Raw genomic sequence first — 20,877 nt, forward strand, 5'->3', positions numbered from 1 at the left:
AGGGAACTTGCTTGATGCTGAGCTTACCTTGCAACCACGGTTGGTGTGCAGTGCAGTGCATCATGGGAGTTAAGCCTGAAGAACCCAACCTAAGCTTTATCTACCTTAGCACACAGACCATCCCAAATTCGCAAAGGGTTCGTATGGATATTCCCAGGCAAGGATTCAACCCCAGTCATAGAGCTCACAGCACACAGGCTGAACTCATGTCACTTGAAATTAGCATCTATGCACGATGATACAGCTACACAAAAATATGGTGGTGGTGGTGGCATAGTGGCTAGGGAGTTTGACTAGCATGCAATAGCCACATAAATCAGTGGGTTCAATTCCAAACTGCCACCGTTGTGTTTAGTTACTATGAGAGACTGGAGACTGGCCCCTGCAATTGTAAATGTGTTTAAATTGAAGCTATTATCAAAGACAACACATACTGTAGAGGAGCAAATTCTACCTGTTAATGATGTGCAGTTTTACTTCACCTTCTATTTTCCGATTTTTAAGGTGTGCAGAGTGAGAGACAGAGACAGAAACATCAACACAACAGCAGCAATCTGGTCCAGATGACAAGCTTTATTTAAAAATATTATTTCATATATATTTTTGAAAGAGGATCAAAGGATGTATAACATACAAAATACATGGAATTATGATTGACATCAATCATAACATACACAATCTGACAATCAGCTTTTCCAATGACTATTTTGACAGCTTTCCAGTGTGTTGCCACTTAACTTACATTGCAACCCTTACGACTGACCAAACTCTCTCCTCTATCATTTTATTCCAACTTCCATTTTAATTATTAAATAAATTCATATTTTAATTATTTAACTAAAAAACAACAATCCCTCTAGGGTTGAGTACCTTTGCTGTTGCTTGCTATGCCAGCTAATGCATAAAGACAAGTTAAGCATTTAGTCATGGTTCGGTCTCCGTAAATGAAGAATACAGCAGATAAAAAACGAATAAATAATAAACCTGAGGTGATTTGGTTGCTCTTACACACACATGCTTGCACACACACATGCACACACATACATATCATCAACGACAACAATAATCTCACACACACACACACACACACACACACACACACACAGTAGATGCCTATGACAATGGTTCTCTTTGTAGCCAAACAAAATGTTGATACCCAAACAGTTTATCCATTTGTGTCAACATTAATCTCATTTTCCACAACATATCTAAAACACTAACAGAGTCAAGAGATATAAGACCACATATTTCATTGTCTCTTTCAGAGGTAGAAAAAAAACTACTGTCTTATGGCAACCCTGTAGTATTGCTTTAATATTTAAGACCACATTTACCACTTTACTGGTTGTTGCTAAGATATGCTTTCACTAAAAATACTGTAATAACAATATGAAAACAAAGTTATAAAAGTTATAAAATAACACTGATCCTGTTGCTCACTGGTTAGAGAAAGAAGTAGGATGTAGCGGTATATACTGTTGCCTCATGGAGCCAATGATATGATAGATATGATGATGAAAGATGACAGATAATCGATGACAAATAACGGTTACACTTTACTTGAAGGTATTACAGTGACATGACACGGTCATGAACGTCTCATAAACATTATAGACAAGTCATAAACGTTTCTGACATAACGCTTCGGTCATTAAGTATCATTCGGTTTTTGTCACGACAAGTTAGAGTTATGGTTAGGCTTAGAGTCAGGGTTAGGATTAGGGTTAGAGTCAGGGTTAGCGTTAGGGTTAGAGTTAGAGGTTAGGGCTAAGGTTAGAGTCAGGGTTGAAGGTTAGGGTTAGGGTTAGGGTTCATGTGTCATGAGTGTCATGTGTTTGTGAACCAAACATAAGATGGAAATATAGCCTGCTTTGTTACACAAATCAATGTAAAAAAAAAATAATAAAACCAATCAATCCCACTAATTATCTTGTGCAAATGACTGTTGTCAAACTGAAAGAAAAGGGGTTCCAAAGTGGTAAAAGAGAACATCTTGCTATTTTATGCACCATGGAGTTTGGAGATATATACAGTATTTACAAAGAGATCTTCGATAATCACACTAAGATCTGGGTCTATCTGGGTCAATAATAGTTTTTTGAGAATGGAGAGATCTCGACTCTTTACTTTTTAGGTTCATACTGAATGAGCCGCATCGCATCAGCGTTGGCCATTACACCGTCGATAAAGTCTCCCTCAGCAACCCTGTCTGTGATGAGACAAAAAGAGACACGATTAATTACTCATTAATTCATACATCAGCACTCTGTCAGACTAGTAGTGTGTGCATGGCTGTTGCATGTGATGTTGTTGCTGTTCCCACACTGGGTGAAAAGGCTCTGAATCAGGGAATGTTAGAGTGATATATTTCCTGATATGAGTAATATCAGGGAACATATTGGTTGATATGCTCCTGATATTTTAGTGGCATTTGGCCAGAAATCTGGACGCACCTGAGCGGGTGGTCTAGCAGGGTAGTCTAGCAACTTGCCATTGGCTTTTGAGCTGGAACATTTTCATTTATATTGAGCCAATCACATTGTTTAGAGTCGGTGGGTGGGCTTAACTGACTTAACTAATGACGACTGACCTGCAGCCATAAGTTGCGACCGTTAAGCGTGAATGCCCCCATCCTGCTACTTGAAAACAAGAACATGATTGGTTGTATAGTGCCATCCTATTGCATGGAGAGGGAATTTGAAAGACAACCATTTTCCCCACTCCTCCGATTGAGCCCTGCCTATGGTGAGTTCCTAGACCTGGCTCGTCAAGCTAGTTCTCACCCCAACCACAGACTGTTCACCCCACCCCCATAACAGGTCTCTCCGCACCCGAACCAGCAGATTCAGAGGAAGCTTCTTTCCTGCGGCCGTCACCCACCCTCTGAACTCTAGCTCTGCATCCCAATGACAACTAACCAACTAAGCACCCCTGTCTCTGTACTCGTCATCAGCACAATAGAGTTGACAGTGAAGTTGAATCTAATCTACCGGTAATCTTATATGAGTAGTGCAGTTTCTTGTTTGTATGTTTGCTCATTCACCCAAAAATGTGGATTCATATGGAATGAAATTAGACTCAGTTATTTTGTAAATGTGTATCCGGTTTTACAAATCATTTCTACAGTTTCAAAGCGTGATACATTTTTGTCTAATTCAATGCCATATTCAGGGATTCAGAACAGGAAGACACTTTGGTATACATGAATTTATTTGAATATCATGCATTAAAGGAAATATTGTATTTAAGAAACCTTGCACTGGACCTGTTCTCAAAGCAGCTTTTTTCTTGTTTTGACTATAAGACATTTAATAGTTTTCCTTTGACTGTAAAATAAAAAAAAATGCATTGCCATAATATCTTACCCTTTTCGTCCTTTTTAAAGAATCCCCAGAGTTTGTCTGCCCTCTTTTGTGCAGTGTCTTCGTCATTTGGGAGCTCAGCCACTTTGTCTTTGGGGATCAGTTTGAAGATTGCCTGTGAGGAGATGTTTAACATGAAACGGATGTAGCTATACACTACACTACATACAGTATAATCTAAATATTCTAAACTAATTGAATGCTAGATGGTTTGTTCCAGCTATTCAGTGCTTGCAACAGGTAGAAACATGGCTTTTCATTTCGTGAGCATGAACTTTTTCTTCTTTTGTAAGTGCATGAGTTTGGTAAGCCAGCGGGTAGCAGCAACAATATACGCTTAAGTTCCGCCGAGTTTGATTTCTGACCATTGCAAGTCTTTGAAAGCCGCTTTGGATAAAAGCAATACCCACTACCTTTACATAACAACATGTTAATACAGCAGAAACACCATAATGATGCTTTACCGCTACTGGCAAATCCGCATGATGGCCGCATTGGGCAATGTCCTTCTTACACCATGTTAGCCATACTGTGATTTCCAATGGAGGGCAGTCCGTTTAGGTCAGTCTACATAGACAGCCGGGAAAATCCTGTCTCAAGCCCCTATTCCAGAGCAAATTCAAATGATAATGCTATATTTAGTTACAGTTGAGGTATTTCTGTAGCACAATTCAGTGAGGCTCATCAAACACAAACCATATTGTCACAGAGTGCTGATCCTGAACCATAATTTATAAAAGCAAGCTAGAGGGTTCTTTTCAGGTCATTTAGAATTTTTAGTCTCTGTCCCTTAATATAGTGAAATATGTTTTTTTTTTTAACCCAGTTGATATCTCTCTAGGCTTTATAATAATCTCTGCCTTTGTTGTGTTGTTTTTGTTTTGTTGGTTCTGTCCTTGTGGATAGAGTTTGTACCACCAGCATGATGTAATTGTTTGTTCCTGCATGGGGGAGGGTGCATCCCGGGGGAAGGTGTACCTCGGATCCCCTTTTTCATCCTCAAGCAAATGCACACCTAAAGCCAGTTCTTACCAGGCAACTGATACCAACACCAATGGCAATCTTGAGCTCTATTATATGTACAGACTGATGAACATGACAAGAAGCAGATTTTGTGTATTGCCAAATGGCCTCCACATTTTGCTTGCATTAAAGATCGAACACTATCAGAGTGTGATGGCCTCTTGTCTAGAGTCCAATTAGCAGACCTTCATTGACGCTATATATGCAAAATTGCTGCTGAAGCATTTCTTAATCAGTTCACTTTGTTTGAAAATAAACCCTGCCCCAGCAATTGACATAGTGGCAACAACCTCTGTCTCATCACATATAATGTGTGGATGAAGTTCTAAGAGGCTTGTGTAATCGAGCGCACCCACCATTTTGTGCCACTTGCCACGTTTCCTATATTTATCCCTGACTTCCCTCTGGCTCTTGCCAAGATTAACTCCATGGGAGTCACTTGTGTGCGGCTTATTAAAGCTTTCGCAATCAGGATCTCGTCTAATCTAAACCTTCTACACGCTGGCTCAACCACCCCAGTCACATATAGGTGTCACAACAACGGGATGCATTATCGGTCATTTTGTTGGGTGAAAAAAAAACAGCACTTTTTCGGTCCTTCATTTTCTGTCTGTGGTTGCTCAATTAATTTGGGGAGCACCGAGTCTTTAGCTCTGTGTGCTCTCTCAGTGCACATGTGACCAGCTGTTGCAGTTTAAGTCCGTGTTGTTGTTAAGTAACATGCTTGCAACTGATCTCAGCGCTGACATCAGAGTAGCAACAGCCGCTGAGTTTGAGAAAAAACGTACAGCTGGCATGGCCCTGGACTCTCTGCCATGAGGGTGGTGTGCCACATAGCCCTGGCTAGGAGTATATTGAGAAAGTATGGTGGACATGTGAATCTAACACCCCAATTGGTGCACCATACTTTTACAATGCATTACATTACATTTGACTGACGCTTTTTAACCTAAGCGACTTACAACATGGTAAACATTTTAAGCTTTTTAAAAGCGATTCTAAAAAAAAACACATGGTATTGTAAGCTTTTTATAACAATTCCAACAACAATTGTAGGAAAATGTTAAATTTTAAAAGGACAGAGTGCAGTAGAGTGAAAAAAGTAGAGAGTGACAAAAATAGTGACATTTACAAGGTAGACTGCAGTAAATCAATGAGATTATTGTCCAGAGGGGGAGTGCATCTGGGAATGACCGCCTCCTTCTTGTCCCTGTAAAGGGTGCATGGCCATACTTTTTAAACAGGTGTGTCAAAACAAAAAGATCTCAGAAAAAGTTTGCATTCTAAAAAAATTGTAGACATAAGTCTTTGCTGAAAAATGTTTTTTACTGAAAGGGAGCAGACATTTCAGCCATTAGGCTATTCTCAATGCTCCGCGAACATTGCCTATAGCTTTTCCTTGTTCTGTACATTACCTTTCCATGACTGTACAAGATGCATGTTCTGACACATACAGCAGAGGTATAATTTTAGGTGTTCCTCTCTGTAGGATAGCGTAGTGACTTGCATGCAGTAGCCACAAAAGTCGTGGGTTCAATTCAAAGCTTTGCCCTTGAGCGAGGCACTTAAGCATGATTTGCAGAGACTGGCCCCTGTAATTGTTATCTCTAAGTTGCTTTGGACAAAGGCGTCGGTTAAATGCAATTAAACTGAAGCCATTATCGAAGACAACACATAGAGAAGAAATTGGTAAGTTGCTTTAGATGTAAGTATCAGCTTAATACATGCATAAGTAAATTGTTCTAACAAACCACCACTGAAGTTCACCTGTTACTAGAAACTCCGTATGGATTTGATAGCTATTATTCTCACCAAAAGTTTCAGTGTTTCCCTTTCCCTATCTGAGAGGGAGCCTACCTGGCATATCTCACAGACTTCTGACTTGGTGATAAATCCATTCTTGTCCACGTCAAACAGTGAGAAGGCCCACTCCAATTTCAGCGTCATCTTGCCGGACGAAGTCATGTGCAGGGCCACAATGTACTCTCTGAAGTCCAGTGTGCCATCGTCGTTGGTATCAAAGGAGCGGAAAACATGCTGGGAGTAACTCTTGGCATCGCTCTCGGGGAAGAATCGAGAGTAAATGGCCTCAAACTCGGCCGGCGTGATGCGTCCGCTCGGACACTGCTTCTGGAAGTTTTCGTACCACTGTGTGATCTCGGCCTCGCTGAACTTGGTGCTCAGCTTCAGGTCCAGCAGAAGCTCTTTGGACACAGCTCCGCTCTTTGCATTGCCCATGACCTAGTCTGAGTCTGATGGTTGATGTCTTTATTTCTGACGTCTGTGTGTTTGACTCTCCACAGAAATTCTCAAAAGACCTGTCTAAAAACAGGTGTCCATGCACAGCGCACCTCCGACGACCTCCAGCCTGGTTTCTTCACGGTGATTCTGTAAAGAAAAACGCATACAAATACTGAAAAACGAAAACATGTGGAGAAATTGATATTGATTCAGCCAGAATTTAATTCTGTACTTTTGATCATATTCAGTTCTGCATAGCCTATGTAACACTGGGTGAAAAGGCCAGTAGGCCTACATGGACTTCATATAGCTTTCTAAACAAAAACAAATCCACTGCAACCACAAAAGTAACCACACTGCAACCACAAAAGCAACTTAAACGTAGGGTCACATGACATGACATACAATGGTTACCCAGACAAAGGGAGTGGAGCTCTTTGGGTCTTGTAATATGTATATTGATTGTATGAGCTAAACAGCAGGGTTAGTCTGCAATTAGCCTACCTGTCGGTAGATATTTGCATTATGTCCACCAATACAATCAATACTAACCTGTGGTATTTCACAGTAACTAGCCGATTTTCTTCAATTACTTATAGGCTAATCATCTGACACAAATGTTACTCTTACTTAGTCAGTGATAAAGAGTGTGTGTGGTATGACACATCTTCATACAGAGGAGGCTGTGTTCACGAGTACTCTTGTACTTTACCGCCACCCAGTGAGCAGTTTGGTGAAGTGCTCTGCCACAAGTGAAATCATCCTTTGTGGGAAGCCACTAACTATGAGAGATTTCAAATGTTTACTCAACGTGGTCTATGTGTCTGACTTTCTACTTCAAATTCTGAGGAACAAGCAGTCATGTGCAATGGCACATTCAACTCAATCTGTTTGCTCAATCTTGTTTTGCCATGCCATGACTTGATGAAAATTAGTCAGCTTAAAGGAATGATTCATCTTACATTCATGATTAGTAGGCCTATTCCATGGACATGACAGCAAGGAGGAAATCCCAGATGTAGTCATTATTGTCTAAGCTGCGGAAACCATTACTGCCTTCGCATCCACCCTGCAAGACCATAGACTGTATAGGTCTATATATACAGTCTATGTGCAAGACGCGTCACTGCAATGAAGTGTAATCATGTGTATGCCACCGATAAAACGCTGACTGAATTGGCTCAGGCAGTTCGATGAGTTTACTCTGATGTCTGTGTAGGTACCAAGTAAAGCGACATTGAGTTTGAAAAAAGGCGCTATAATAAAACGATTATTTATTATTGCAACCGAATGCAAACATCTCTGACCAATTCTAGGCCTATATAGCCTTGTTTACCAGTTCCAGCCATCCAGTGATTTAGCTGGAATAATTAGCCTAACTTCAGGGTATTCATATATTCCTTTTCAACTACACACACTTAACAAGCGAAAAGCAAAATCTTTTCATGTTTTCTTTCCAATGATACCACTACGGAGAGCTGACAATATCGGAGAGTCAGTGCGAAAATGTTCTAGCATCTTCTATTTGAATGACTGAAAATAAAACAAGTAACAATGCAGGAAAGCATAAGATTAAAGAGAGCAAAATAAAGAGCTAAAGCTAGATCAACAGATGGTAGATTCAAGAGCAGAGGTGGGTAGAACTGGTGGAAGAACAGCACGTTCAGCAACTAACAGAAATGAATACATGATGATCAGCACTATTGCCAAGAAATCCCTTACCTGAGTAAAACAACGAGCACGGACAAAGATTCAATACAATCTGCAATAGGTGACTGGGAGAACTGTGGAGAGATTTTGCTCCACCTAGCTTGCTGAGGTAAGTCAATTAAGTGGGATTGGCCAAGGAGGTTGAGACCCAGGGAGGCTGAGACCCAAAGTGAACTTCTTACGCCTGTCTCTCTACCCTGGACCACCTGGAGGTTCAAATCTTTTAAAGAAAATAATGAATCCACATTAGTGTGCTTATAATCCCTTTCTGTTGTCTAAGATTTCTATTTATCTGTTTTAAATGATCTTATGAAAGGTTGGGTTACACTGTTTAACTGAACCTAATAATCGGGAGGCCTGAACCTTTCAGTTTCTATTCTCTTTCGCTTTCTGGGTAATTTGTAGTAAGCATTTTGGTGGTGGTTTGTTTCACCTCTCAAATGGATCTGCAGGCTCATCACATTTCAACTCCAGCAGAAGCGTATTTGCACGAGCGGCAATTAGATCTCATTAAGTTAAGCTGATGTGGTTGGTCTTCGTCTTTGGTATTTTAAGCCCTTTACGCCACCCTCAACCTTCAAGTGGGATCCCAGTATACAGAAGGAAACTATCACTCATCTTCATTCCAGCTTATATGACTCATCTCACATGGATATTTAATGGTTTCATCATCGGTTCTCTTTGCTCTTAACTTGCATGTTTCAACATTAACTTTTTGGGCCATTAACTTTGGTGCCAAATATGTGATATGTTATGGAAATGAAGGAGTCATAAATACAATCCATCTGATTGCACAAAGTTGAAAAACACTTATACTGTTTATTTGTTTCCTAAATGACCAGCACAACGTCTGTAAGATGGGATAGGTTGTGATAAATTATTATTTGCTTGTTTGCAACCCTTATCTGAACGTTAAATAAAACTGTTCCTTTTCTGCAGTTCAGATCTCTCTAGTATTCCACCGTGCTAATTCTCCTCTTATCTCCCTCTCATTTTTTCAGAGAAGGGGTTTTACTCTGACTGCAAATGCTCCTTAAGACATACTTATCAGCTTAGCATCCTTGCTATCCTAACTGCTCTTGACTTATAACTCTGCACTGGGTCCTGGAATAACTGAGGACAATCCTTACCTCTGACACATATCCTGGGAAAGGACCTGAAAAAGATTGTGCTGTCCCTTGAATGGCTGCAGAGGAGGAGACAAGAGGAGAATATGAATAGTAAGAGCAAAAATGGTAACTGCGGTCAGAGGAACTATCAGCCCCAGTTCCATGCAACGCACACATGCAAAAGGTTCTAGGAACTACAAAAGGTTTAAAAAACTACAGAAAGTACAGTGTGAAAATGTCTAATCTGAAAAAAAAAACAGTGGTTTTTCAGGTACAGAGAGGATGGAAAAGGCGTCTGACAGGTGAGGCAGAGAGACAAAAGAAGCACACACAGTAAGGTCAATCAAAGGAAGCATGCTTATCCTATTCACTACAAGCGTTCAGAGCTCATACATGCCAACTCTTCCCAAATGACACTTGAGAAATGCTGTGTGGAGGAGGGTCAGCCAAAGTGACAGAGCAACAGCATGGAGAAGGAGGAGGAGGGAACAGTCGAGTAGGCAAGGCCGACACAGCAAGCTGTATGTGTGTGTGTGTGGGGAGGGGGGGGGGGGGGGGGGGGTGCCAGCCAACGCCAACAAACACCAAACAGTTGGATCATCCATCTGTGTTTGTTGATGGTGGTTGGATGAAGTTGTTTGAGTGTGACATATCCATCAGCCATTCCTTTTAATGGCGCTCTGGGCACTATGGAACTGGAGGTTGGTTTTCTGAACATCGTTAAGACTGCAACCAACTGCCAACTTGGCTGCGAAGGTTTGGGTTTGTTGTTGTTTGTTGGGCAGGCTGCAAACACTTTAAGAGAACAGGAAACAGGGAGAGTCAAGGAGCGATGATACTGCACCTGGCCGAGAACAACTAAACAGCATTAATCTGTGTGAATCTCGCCAACAAGATTAGAGCAAGAAACCACCCCCCACCCCCTCGTGCAGAGTGTCTCAGCATTGAGCCTGTTTCTATTTATTACCCCTCATCCGTAACCCTCGCAGCTCAGGCCATCCTCTGACTCGCGTGCTGACCTTAACCACACCCAGCCCGCAGGTGAGCGGCATTGGCTGGACTCACCACACGCCTACGCCACATGTTTTCACTAGAAACACTGTTACAGAAACAACTGGCATTTGTGACGAGTGTTCTTACAGTATGTTCACCTCCTTGTTTGCTTTTAACTAATGGTCAGTTAGAAAAAGGTTTTTTTTTGTTCTCTCATAAATCATAATAATAATAATGATAATACATAGTCATTAATTCATAGTGTAAATAAATAACAATATTCACCCATTATGGATTAAAGCCATAATCTGTATAAGGATTTGTCTTTATTACTTTGCAAATACTGCAAATTCTGCCCATGCATCTGTGAAAACATTATTTCTCATTCAACAGCTAGACTGGCTGTGTCTGGCCCAGCAGATAGTGGCCCGATATGAACTGAGGCAGTGTGGTGGTATGCAATGAGTTATTTCATTTGGGTCTGGCAACAGACCACCACAGAGAGCTGCAGGCTGTATGTCCTCTTTAAAGCAGGAGATACATGGTTGGGGTTGGGAAGAAATTGGTCCAGTGTGACCCAACACACGTAGGCTACTGACACTTCAGGTGTCAGGGAGCGGTGTCTCCACCTGTGGGTCATGGAAGGAAATACACGGTTCTCTCTCTCTCTCATCTACATTGCCATGCCCGTTCAAACATGCTATTCCTGTAGAAAACCTCATCCCCACAGCCAGATATAGAGAAAAACATCATTCCAACTAAGCATTGAATATTGAGTACTGAATATTGTGATATAACACATGTGCAAGTTCAGCATGGCTGTGTGTGACATTACAGTTCAAAAGCTGTTTTGAGAAAATGTGTCATATGTTTAGTCTTTTGAATAACTTGATGATAGAGAAGACAAACCATGTTTTAGAATGATGCATCATCATTTGATATTTGCAACGATTAAAATCAATCTCTGGTAGGCTATAAGTGACAGCATGCTCTCTCTGCCACTTGTTATAACTTATCTGTAGTTGTGACATAAGCCTATAGCAGGGGACCTCCAACAAGTAGTTTGCAAGCCAATAATTTTTGAGGAAGAAGTTCGTAAATCTGATAACCTAGACTTGGGAAACATGTTAAATTCCTATTAAACAAAATTCAGTCTACAAAGAGAGAAGGTAAATGAGTTGAAAGGAGCCTTTAAAACTTAATCTTATTCATGGTTTTGGATGGGAATCAGCTATGTGAATACAAGGCATGCCACTATAGTTACATAACAGCTCTCGGCCATGTCCATTTTGTCAAAGTAACTCCTGGAGGAAAAATGGTTTGAGACCCCTGGCCAAAAGACTATATATTTAGCCTATCAAATAACTTGATGATAGGACAGAGAAGATCAACTTTGTGAAATGATGCATCATATGAAATTTGCAGCGATATGACTCAGAAACAGCCTAGTGACATCACGCTCCATCTGCTTCTCCTTGTCTGTAGCTGGTTATGCTTTGCATGTGTGATATTTCTCACTCTCGTTTCAATTTGGGACCTTGCAGTCGGAATTGTGTGCCGATTCAAAGTCTCAAGACAGTTCAACGTATCCTGGGCTTTTCGAAGTATTGCACATTCATTTTTTACATGTTTTGAATACAAGGGGTCTTGAGGTCAGGCAGGATATAATCATCCATACATCCTGAACTTGCCTAACTTACCCTTGTAGCCTACACTGATTCTGCCGAAACCCCACTTCTATCCCCTCTGGGTAGCTTAGTGCTGTGTGAGAGGGGGCTACCTACAGTAGAACAGCAAAAGCCAATGTGTGCTTCTTGTACCGATAAAGATATACTGTATTTAATTATATCTTTTGCATTTCTTATACACTGCACTTACTCGTGCCCGTAGTAAGACACTGGTCAAGTTTGAAATCAAGATGAACAAACAGATGAATGGTTCAAGGGATATGTGAATAACAGACAGATGTTCCTGTAATTAGTAGATAGATAGATAGATAGATAGATAGATAAATAGATAGATGTCATGGTAAAATGTATCAGACCAATTTATTAGCATGATAACAGAACAGACACAGACAAATGTGTACAGTAACAGACAAATGTGATTTGACAAAAATATTCACCGTTAAAATACTATACCGATGCTTCTTAAAATACAGAAATAGGTCCATGATGAGCAATGAATATGATTTGCTCAGATTTCAAGACAATTAATTAATACTACTTAATAAAATACCCGTAATGGTATTAGAGTTGAATAGACTTTAAGTCACAAGTTGGTAGTTTATCCATATAGTCCAATAAAGGGAAATGTTTGACCTATGATTGTCTGAATGGCATGCGTCTTTACAAATGAATATAAAGTAGCCTTGTCCCATGGTTGTTGAGGTCTTGATAAGCGGTAGATCAGGTTTACCATGGCTGGCAGCGTTGCTCCTTTATGTTCTGTGCGTACTTGATGCGTCAGACTTAGAGCACTGAAATGTTGAACAAAATCCTTTTAAAGTGTATCCTTGTGTACGGTCTGCAGAGTAGGTGTGTATCTCAATCTATAGGCGAGAAAGGAAAACACATGTGAGACAGAAAGAGGAACTTAACTTACATTGAAAGGGTAAAGTGGTTATTTCTTGTACACCTGCATGTCTCTGGCATAAACCTTCAGTTTGGTTGCATTTCATAATTCTTGCAATTCCTATCAAATCAGTGAATTTCATCCATCTAGTCTACATTCAGTTATAAACATAAATGTAGATCATGAAGCAGACAAGGCAATAGACACATGCTAATGCATAAAGCTTCATTAAATGTACTAATAAACACCTAGTTGGATCTCTGTAGTGTGTAGAATGGCCTACAGAGGACAGAGGGAAGACAGACAGACAGACAGATTGCAAGAGAGTAAGCACTTCCACTGTATACTTTTGTGGGGTGCAAGATTCCAACTTCCTGTATTTTGGGTGGTTCGCACAAAAGACAGGAACTTGGGATCTTGCAACATCATAGAGTTTTCTGAAGAGTCTCGATTCCTTGAGTCAATCTCCATTTCTTGCATTCAGTGGAAGTTGCATTGCAACTAATGAGCTCAGATACCACTTCCATATCAGATTAGAAGAATGTGTTTGAAAAATGTGAAACTAGAGACCTTTATCTTGATTCTATAAATAACAATTCAAATCTCACTATACTTCACACTTCATAGTCATCAAAATGTAATAATCTTTTAGCCTTTGATGAAAGTGATTAGTAATTACTAAGTAAAGAAGCATGAATCACATGCCATCACGTGAAGAAATGTCTCCACAATGTCATACGTGTTAGGGCTGTGCAATTAATCGAATCAAACGATTAATCGTGATTATGACTTCCAATAATTATGAAAATAGCATAATCGAAATATAATGATTATTTTGCTACATTCAGTTTCATAACAATGCTCTCCTTTTTCGCCTTGAGTTGCCGTGTGCATCATCTTTTTACATGTATTTTTTCCTGTTGGATTATATTCAACATTCAATTTAAAACATTTAAAAAATGGCAATTTTGAATATGGCTGATAGTTCCAAGATCACTGAGTAATCATAATAATCGTGATCTCAATATTGAACAAAATAATCGTGATAATGATTTTTACCATATTCGAGCAGCTCTGACGCGTGTGTGATCTCAGGGCCCTCTGTGAGTCCGGTGTGTTCGGGTGATCTTGCGACTCAGGTTCCTCGCCAGCCTGTCCACTGCGCTGCTGATGTGACCCAGGTCTTTCCGGGAGGTCAGTCCGTCGATGTTTCCGCTGTACCACATGACCCAACCGCCCAGCGACATCAGCACCAGGAGGGCACCCGTGTACACAAACAGGTCGCCAAAATCCTGGTCTCTTATCTTCAGGGTAGCGAAGACTCCGGTCAAAAGGGCGGCGACACCGAGCAAGTCCGTAATTAATGCAAAGGCGAGGGCCAGTCGGCAGTGAGAGAGGCCTGCACACGATGTGGCCATGGTAATTGCCCTGCAAGAGTGGCAGTTAAGAATGGACCCAAAAGAGGGGCAGGTGGAGTAAGGGACCCAAAGGATGCAAGCAGAATAGAGGATATTTATTTGCATAATAATCTCAGAAGTCCTCTTTGTACTCAGAGTTGTTTATACAATTAACAACTTATTTCCTAAAACTTTTCCATTTTTTCCATCAGGCTACTGTAGGCCTGTCTATAATACTGACAATGTAGGCTATTGATATTGACATTGTGGTATATTCATTATTTCGAAAACGTAATTATATGCATTACTCTCATTTCAAAGTAATTTGTCACATTGTAAGATTAATTGCACCATACTGAATTACTGTTCAATAGCTTACAGTGCTTTTGTAACCTGGGACGGTACTTTGGGGTTAACTGTAACCATTTTCTGAGGCTGTTGAATGGTGCACAGGTGGCCTGTTGATTTGGTGCGTTTTAAACGGCCTCAAACATGGTTACAGTTAACCCCAAAGTACCCAAAATCCTATAGGATTCCAATAGCAACAATAGGATTGAGAAATCCTAGGATTTAGGAATCCTATAGGATCTTCCAAGAAAAGGTCAATCCTATCTATTGTCCAAAATATGGAATCCTTTATGATGTTTTGATAAGGGATGATGAGAACGATGTTAAAGCTCTCACGTTTTCTAGGCTAAACATTCAAGTTCTCTTGGGGAAGTGTCCTTTAATTTAAGAACTCCAAGAACATGCTTTTAGCCTTCTTGATCAAGCACAATATCAACCTTAGTATATGGATCACAAAACGATGAATGATCAAAATGCTCCTATTATCTAGTCTAGGCCTACCTGTTTACAATAGACAGGGCGTTGGCGCCATACACAGTTTAGGGGTCGTTTGGACGTTCAATAGGCTACTTACCCGTTATGATGTTAAGTCATTCAGTGTATTTTTCGGCTTCAGTCGATTGCTTCAGTGCTTTCGGCTTCAGTCGATTTTTTAAAAAATCTAGATTTACGAAACAACCGTAGCCTACCTCTTGAATTAACTTCCGCCATCAAGCGACCGCCCCTCATCGACATCCGATCCCACCTGGAGCAGGTAGCCGAACATGACAACCTTCCCCAAAAACTTCTCCCAGAATGAGAGACATGAGAGAGATGTAGCCTAGGCTAAAATACAGATTATAATTGTAACTGTATAATTGTAGTAGCCTGAGCCTCTGAATATCTGTAGTCAGACCTACGTATATCCTTTCACATTAGACTATGCCTAGGCAACAGCTGTTCAATTTTTAACCCAAGTTTGCACAGTTAGATAGGCCTATTGTTAGACACATTATAGGCGACTGCTGGCATTTTCTGCAACTGTTTGTCAGGCCTGCATGTGGGCCTAGGCCTATTTGCCATTAGAGATTAAAAAGAAAATATTTAGATATTCACTAAAATAAAAGTGAAATGCATGATGTTCGTATTGAAATGGGAAAATTAGTAGTCTTTCTCCAATCATACGAATTAAGGCCTATAGGCCTAATGGACAATGCGTCTACTACATCTAATCGCTCACCCGTGTAGATGTGTGCTAGATGCTATTGTGCGTGTGGGAATGACAAACACTTTTAGTTTTCAAACAAGACTTTTTAAACGAGACCTGTCAGTGGGTCCCTTGAAAAAAAAACTATAATTTCTACGTTTTTGCTAGACAAACGGAACTGGTAGACTCTCTCTTATGAACGTCTGGCCGGAAATGACTCGTCATGGGGGAGGCTTGACCAAGTTTACGTCCGTGGAAATAAGGGAATTTCTCAATTGAAAAGTTATGCATTGTGCATTTTGAGAGACTGAGAAGGCAAATATACGTCCGCAAAGTTATATACTAGTGGGTCTTCCAACCGTTTGGTAAGGAAATGTGTTCCAGACATTATTGATGGCTAACACTGTAAAGTTCAGGCACTGGAGATAAGTTTGAAATGTGCAGGGCTATGGTGTGAAGGAGATTATTGTAGTAGCATATAGAAACACCTCTCTGCATTTTCGAACTTGCTAGATTGGATCGAAGTGAAGACGAAAACCTGTATGCCGGTAAGCCAAATGTTTCAATCAAAACGTTAAAAGAACACAAAGCAGGAAGCAAATTGTAGGCTATGCTTGCTAGTCCGTTCGGCTGGTTAGTGTGTCGCTAACAAGCTATTTGTAGCATTGGTATATGGCTGTTAGCAATAGCAGTGTGGATGCTCCCCAGAATTTGCAGCATTTGCTTCACTACTGTGCTGCTGCGTGTATTTGTTTGTATTTTATTTTGATTACACTTCAATTCGTTGGGATAATAAGTGGAAGCCTACATAGAGAAACATGTGGATCGAGCCAGTTAGTTTACAGCCTCGAAGTAAACATGACTTTTCGCATTACTAAGTCGTAATAGTTTAGTTTTCCTGGTAGTTAACATGCTGCACCTGAGTTGTTACAAGTTGCAACAATTTGAGTTACACTTTAATGTTGCACATTGTATCTACGATTGTTGTTTGTCAGACTGATACATTCCAGAAAGGAGCGCACGACGCAAAACATGATGACCGACACACGCCCGAACACGGGGACTTCAACAGGTATATTCGAACGTTATTCTCCACCTGTTCAAAGATTTAAACTTCAAAAATACGTCTCAGCTATCAAAACCCCCGCGCACGTGTATTCTGTGGTCAATATGCTTCCTTCTCAGTGATTGTGATTCATTGCATTTGTCGCAGAAGCTGGCCTAACGAAGAGCCAAGTGGGAGGCTATGAAATCTCCATTCCATTTGAGGAGAACAACGTGGACACGACAAGCTATTTGAATCAAAATGAACGACTATTTGAAGGTAGGTTAACTTTTCCTTCTCTCTTTGTGCCTTTATTTTACCCTCCCCTCTCTTGTGGCTTTGTGGTACTCTACACTAGTGTAATCTTTGCCATAGATCACCCAACCACTGGACAACCGGTCGTGTGTGACTCCTACCTGCTGATCTCAAACCTCCGCATGCATCTTCAGATCTCCTTGGAGAAAAACTCGTGGCTGCAGAAACGCATCGAGGACCTGGAGGAGGAGAGGGACTTCTTACGATGCCAGCTGGACCGCGTCATCAGTATCACCAAGAGCCTAGAGTTTACCAACGGTACACACCCAATCATTTTCCTACTTATTCATAGAGAGCTTGGATTTCAGCGCTTTGCTTATACACACCTTCGTAGGTCAGTGAACCCAGAAGTCAGTGGTTTACAAACGGCACCAAGTCCCATCATGTCATATGTGTATGTGTGACGAGACCTAAATATATATTCATACACAGGCCAGAATTCAAGAGGAGAGGCACACACACACACACACACACACACACACACACACACACACACACACACACACACACACACACAAAACCACAGACAACCAGGACCAGGAAGTCAGAAGTAACCATGCTCGCATCGCATACACAGATGATGCTGGAAGGAGCCACCTTCCCGTGTAAATACTAGCTTTTCCCACCCTTCTCAGACCGACAAGGTGACACTCCACAGCCCAGCCCACAGAAGACCCCAGCCCGCCGTCCGGCGACTCCGTTCCCAGCTCCCATGACTACCCGGTCAGCTGTATCCCGTCAGCAGCAGCAAAAGCAACAGCCGACAAGCCTCAAGCGACCCAGCACCGCTCAGGGTAAGCCATTGCAGCGCTCAACTATGTGGTTAGCTAAATACAATGTAGTTTCACACAAGTAGTAACTGAAACATTGATGTTTAAAGAAATGTTACCCCTTGTAGGTCAATTAATATTAGGGCAGACCTTACCGAGTGCACAATTGGCTACCGTCACAAAAATGTTATAACAGACCTCATCACCCCCCAAAAATTACTCGGTAATTAGCAAAAGCCATGTGTTCTCTTAAATCATTGTAAGCACAAACAGATGTTTACCAGTATGTACATTTTAGGATGTTTATTTTATTATGTATTTCTTTAGTATGTACACAGGCCAACTATCCACCTACAGACATGCATATAGGCATGGAATTATTATTATGTTGCTTTGGCATACATTGTGGTGATTGTATAATGAGTGTTTTGCCATTTATCCTCAGCTGATGAAGACTATGAGGACGTTGTGGAGGAATACCTAGAGGAAGATGGTTACCTGGAGGAAGAGGAATACATAATGTCTAGTGAGGAGGGTGGCAAAAGGTCTAAGAAGGGAAGATCTGGAGGCCGGGCCAGCTCCCCTATAGTGCCACACGTCAAAAGGACTCGTGTGTTCCGAATCAAGAGAGCCATGGAAAGGCAGCGAGGTGAGACCGTTTAACCTTGCAGTGCTTGCGTTCATAGAGGCATGTACTGATATACAGTCATGTGTTTTATGCAAGTTAAAAGACACCATGTTAATACCATATTAACTGCCTCTGTCTATAAATGTCATAGCTGAAGAAATGTTTAATTGAAAACTACACTGAAGTCAAAGTGTAATTTGCGGCATATAGTTGGGAAATTGCGGTACAGTAATCAGAAAACACAAGCATATGGTAGGGGCTCAAGTTTCCGATCCATCCAAGGATAGATAGATAGATAGATTAAGACAACATGCACTACAATGTAAACAATGGAAAATACAAAGCAAATCAACATCAATAATCAGCATGACTAAAGGAGCAGTAAAATAAAGATAAAGATGTGCATGAATGTACTGAGGATTGGTACTGTGATCTGGTATGAGGTGTGTGTCAAGTTGGTAGTGCAAAAAGGTCCAACAGTGCAACAGAGCAAGATTAAATTCTAGTGACCAGCAATAAAGTTTGTGAACACCAAGGCATTTCAGAAAGTTCCATGTATTTACAGGAATTTTTAGGGATGTATATTTTTCCCCTTTCCACAAGTCTTTATCAAATCTGTTACTGTCTATTAATCCTAAAAGAAAATATAAACAACCAGTGTTAATTATTAGGACTTTGTATCTACTTCCAGTGAAAGACCCAGCTGGCGTTCTTATCCGCTACAAAAAGATTCTGGTGACTTATCAGAAACTGAAGAGCATGGCCAAGGCCTTCCAGGTGCACGGTGTCGACCGCAACACCGTCGCGTCCACTACGCCCATCGCCGAGCTCCTCCTGGTCGCTCCCGAGAAGGTGCCCGACGTGGGCGAGTTTGACCCGTCCAAAGAGAAGCTCCTCGACTACGCGCGGCGATGCTACAAGGCACTGGACGAGGCCTCGCAGGCCAAAGTGCAGGCCCTGAAGAAAAACAACCTCCTTCTGCCCATTTCCTATCGCTTCCGGAACTGAGGAGTCTGAAGTGGTGATCCTTCTAAAAGGACTCCTCTCCTAATCGTTTCGTAAAGTGACAGGCAGTTGGAGATTGAATTTGAGAGGAACCGGTTCCATTAAGCAAGACTCAAAGAGGGCTGTTGTCACAATTACATATTTTCTCTACCTCAGCTCTTGTGCAAAAGTGAGGGGCCGAATTAAGTCAGATAAAATGGATGTGGTCAATCGTGAGGAAAGTTCCCAGGAGTTCCTGAGACTGCAGAGGTTCAGCTTCCTCCTCCAAACTTCAAGTTCGGGTGAAAAAGAGAAGTTTGGACAAACCTCATAGGACTGATTATAGCAAATTCTGAGAGGCTATGTGCATCTTTCAAGTTGAGAAATGGCACAGAATCAGTTAAACATATTTGAAGTGAATGATGTAGTAGGTCACTGTATCCCAAAGGCTCCTTTGCCCCTCATACATTTCTTTTCCCCTTTTAGATCTTTATTTTACACAATGAGTGTATTGAGACAAGGACCACATTTATTCCACTTTCACAACCAGCATTTGACCCTTTTTGTATAGTTTTTTTTAGTACACCATAGATTTGTCATTTCTTCCCGAGTATTGTTTACCTTCCTAGATATGTGCCTCCACTTGGTGTCTTATCCTCTGCCCTTGGTTTGCTCATGGACCAAGATGCCTGGTGATTTAAAGTAAAGGACTAATGTGACTGCTGGCCAAGGAATGGTTATTTGGGAGTATTTGTTAAAATGAATGTGGATGGTCCTATCCATGAGGATGTTTTATTTGTATACAATCGGTGCTTTACTTTCGCTTTACCAAATCCATGTTAAAAACCCAAACAAACAAAAAACGAAACTGAAACGTATTAAGGGAATTCTGTCTCACTGGAGTTTGCAATGTAGTTTGAATATGTGAGTGGTAGGCGTGCTGTCCTGCAAGACGTGTACACTATGGGATGTAATGCGGAGTCTGTGGATTATACTCTCTTCCACTTGTACTTCTTCTTGTGTAGAGATTCCCTGTTCCCCCATTCACCTCCTCCATTTATGAATGGGGAATAAACTGCTTAGAGGTTTTGATATTTAGGCAGTGAAACACTCTTCTTCTTTTTTTTTATTTCAAGATGCCCAAATATTTAGATACTCATTTTGTAATGATCTGTCCAGGGATTGTTATGTG

General features: G+C 41.0%; 2 protein-coding genes across 5 annotated transcripts; one reads left to right on the forward strand and one right to left on the reverse strand.

The window, feature by feature from the left end:
• Positions 1–568: 568 nt before the first annotated feature.
• Positions 569–15,902, reverse strand: rcvrn3 (recoverin 3). Its single transcript, XM_062528892.1, has 5 exons — positions 15,447–15,902; positions 9,467–9,522; positions 6,243–6,773; positions 3,366–3,477; positions 569–2,209 (listed from the first exon to the last, which is right to left on the reverse strand). Exons 3-5 carry the CDS (start codon positions 6,621–6,623, stop codon positions 2,124–2,126), a joined length of 579 nt encoding a protein of 192 aa, XP_062384876.1. The 5' UTR covers positions 6,624–6,773; positions 9,467–9,522; positions 15,447–15,902; the 3' UTR covers positions 569–2,123.
• ccdc106b (coiled-coil domain containing 106b) lies at positions 15,898–20,779 on the forward strand. 4 transcript variants are annotated; one of them, XM_062528890.1, is made up of 7 exons: positions 15,907–16,491; positions 16,939–17,015; positions 17,157–17,267; positions 17,364–17,561; positions 17,939–18,097; positions 18,519–18,722; positions 19,393–20,779. In XM_062528890.1, exons 2-7 carry the CDS (start codon positions 16,976–16,978, stop codon positions 19,707–19,709), a joined length of 1,029 nt encoding a protein of 342 aa, XP_062384874.1. In that variant the 5' UTR covers positions 15,907–16,491; positions 16,939–16,975; the 3' UTR covers positions 19,710–20,779. The 4 variants fall into 4 exon arrangements, with proteins under 4 accessions (XP_062384871.1, XP_062384873.1, XP_062384874.1 ...); XM_062528891.1 differs by having other exon boundaries at positions 17,160–17,267; XM_062528887.1 differs by having other exon boundaries at positions 15,898–16,491; positions 17,157–17,561.
• The last annotated feature ends 98 nt before the right edge of the window (positions 20,780–20,877 follow it).

This window comes from Sardina pilchardus, chromosome 24, assembly GCF_963854185.1.
Source record: "Sardina pilchardus chromosome 24, fSarPil1.1, whole genome shotgun sequence".
Taxonomy (NCBI): Eukaryota; Metazoa; Chordata; class Actinopteri; order Clupeiformes; family Clupeidae; genus Sardina; species Sardina pilchardus.

Excerpts from the sequence above, each read along its gene's own strand:
- ccdc106b (XM_062528887.1), top strand. The coding sequence starts at position 16,976 with ATGATGACCGACACACGCCCGAACACGGGGACTTCAACAG. Across the intron at positions 17,562-17,938 it reads GAGCCTAGAGTTTACCAACG|ACCGACAAGGTGACACTCCA; the intron begins GTACACACCCAA and ends CACCCTTCTCAG. Across the intron at positions 18,723-19,392 it reads AGCCATGGAAAGGCAGCGAG|TGAAAGACCCAGCTGGCGTT; the intron begins GTGAGACCGTTT and ends ATCTACTTCCAG.
- rcvrn3 (XM_062528892.1), bottom strand. The coding sequence starts at position 6,623 with ATGGGCAATGCAAAGAGCGGAGCTGTGTCCAAAGAGCTTCTGCTGGAC. Across the intron at positions 3,478-6,242 it reads AAGTCTGTGAGATATGCCAG|GCAATCTTCAAACTGATCCC; the intron begins GTAGGCTCCCTC and ends ATCTCCTCACAG. Across the intron at positions 2,210-3,365 it reads CTTTAAAAAGGACGAAAAGG|ACAGGGTTGCTGAGGGAGAC; the intron begins GTAAGATATTAT and ends GTCTCATCACAG.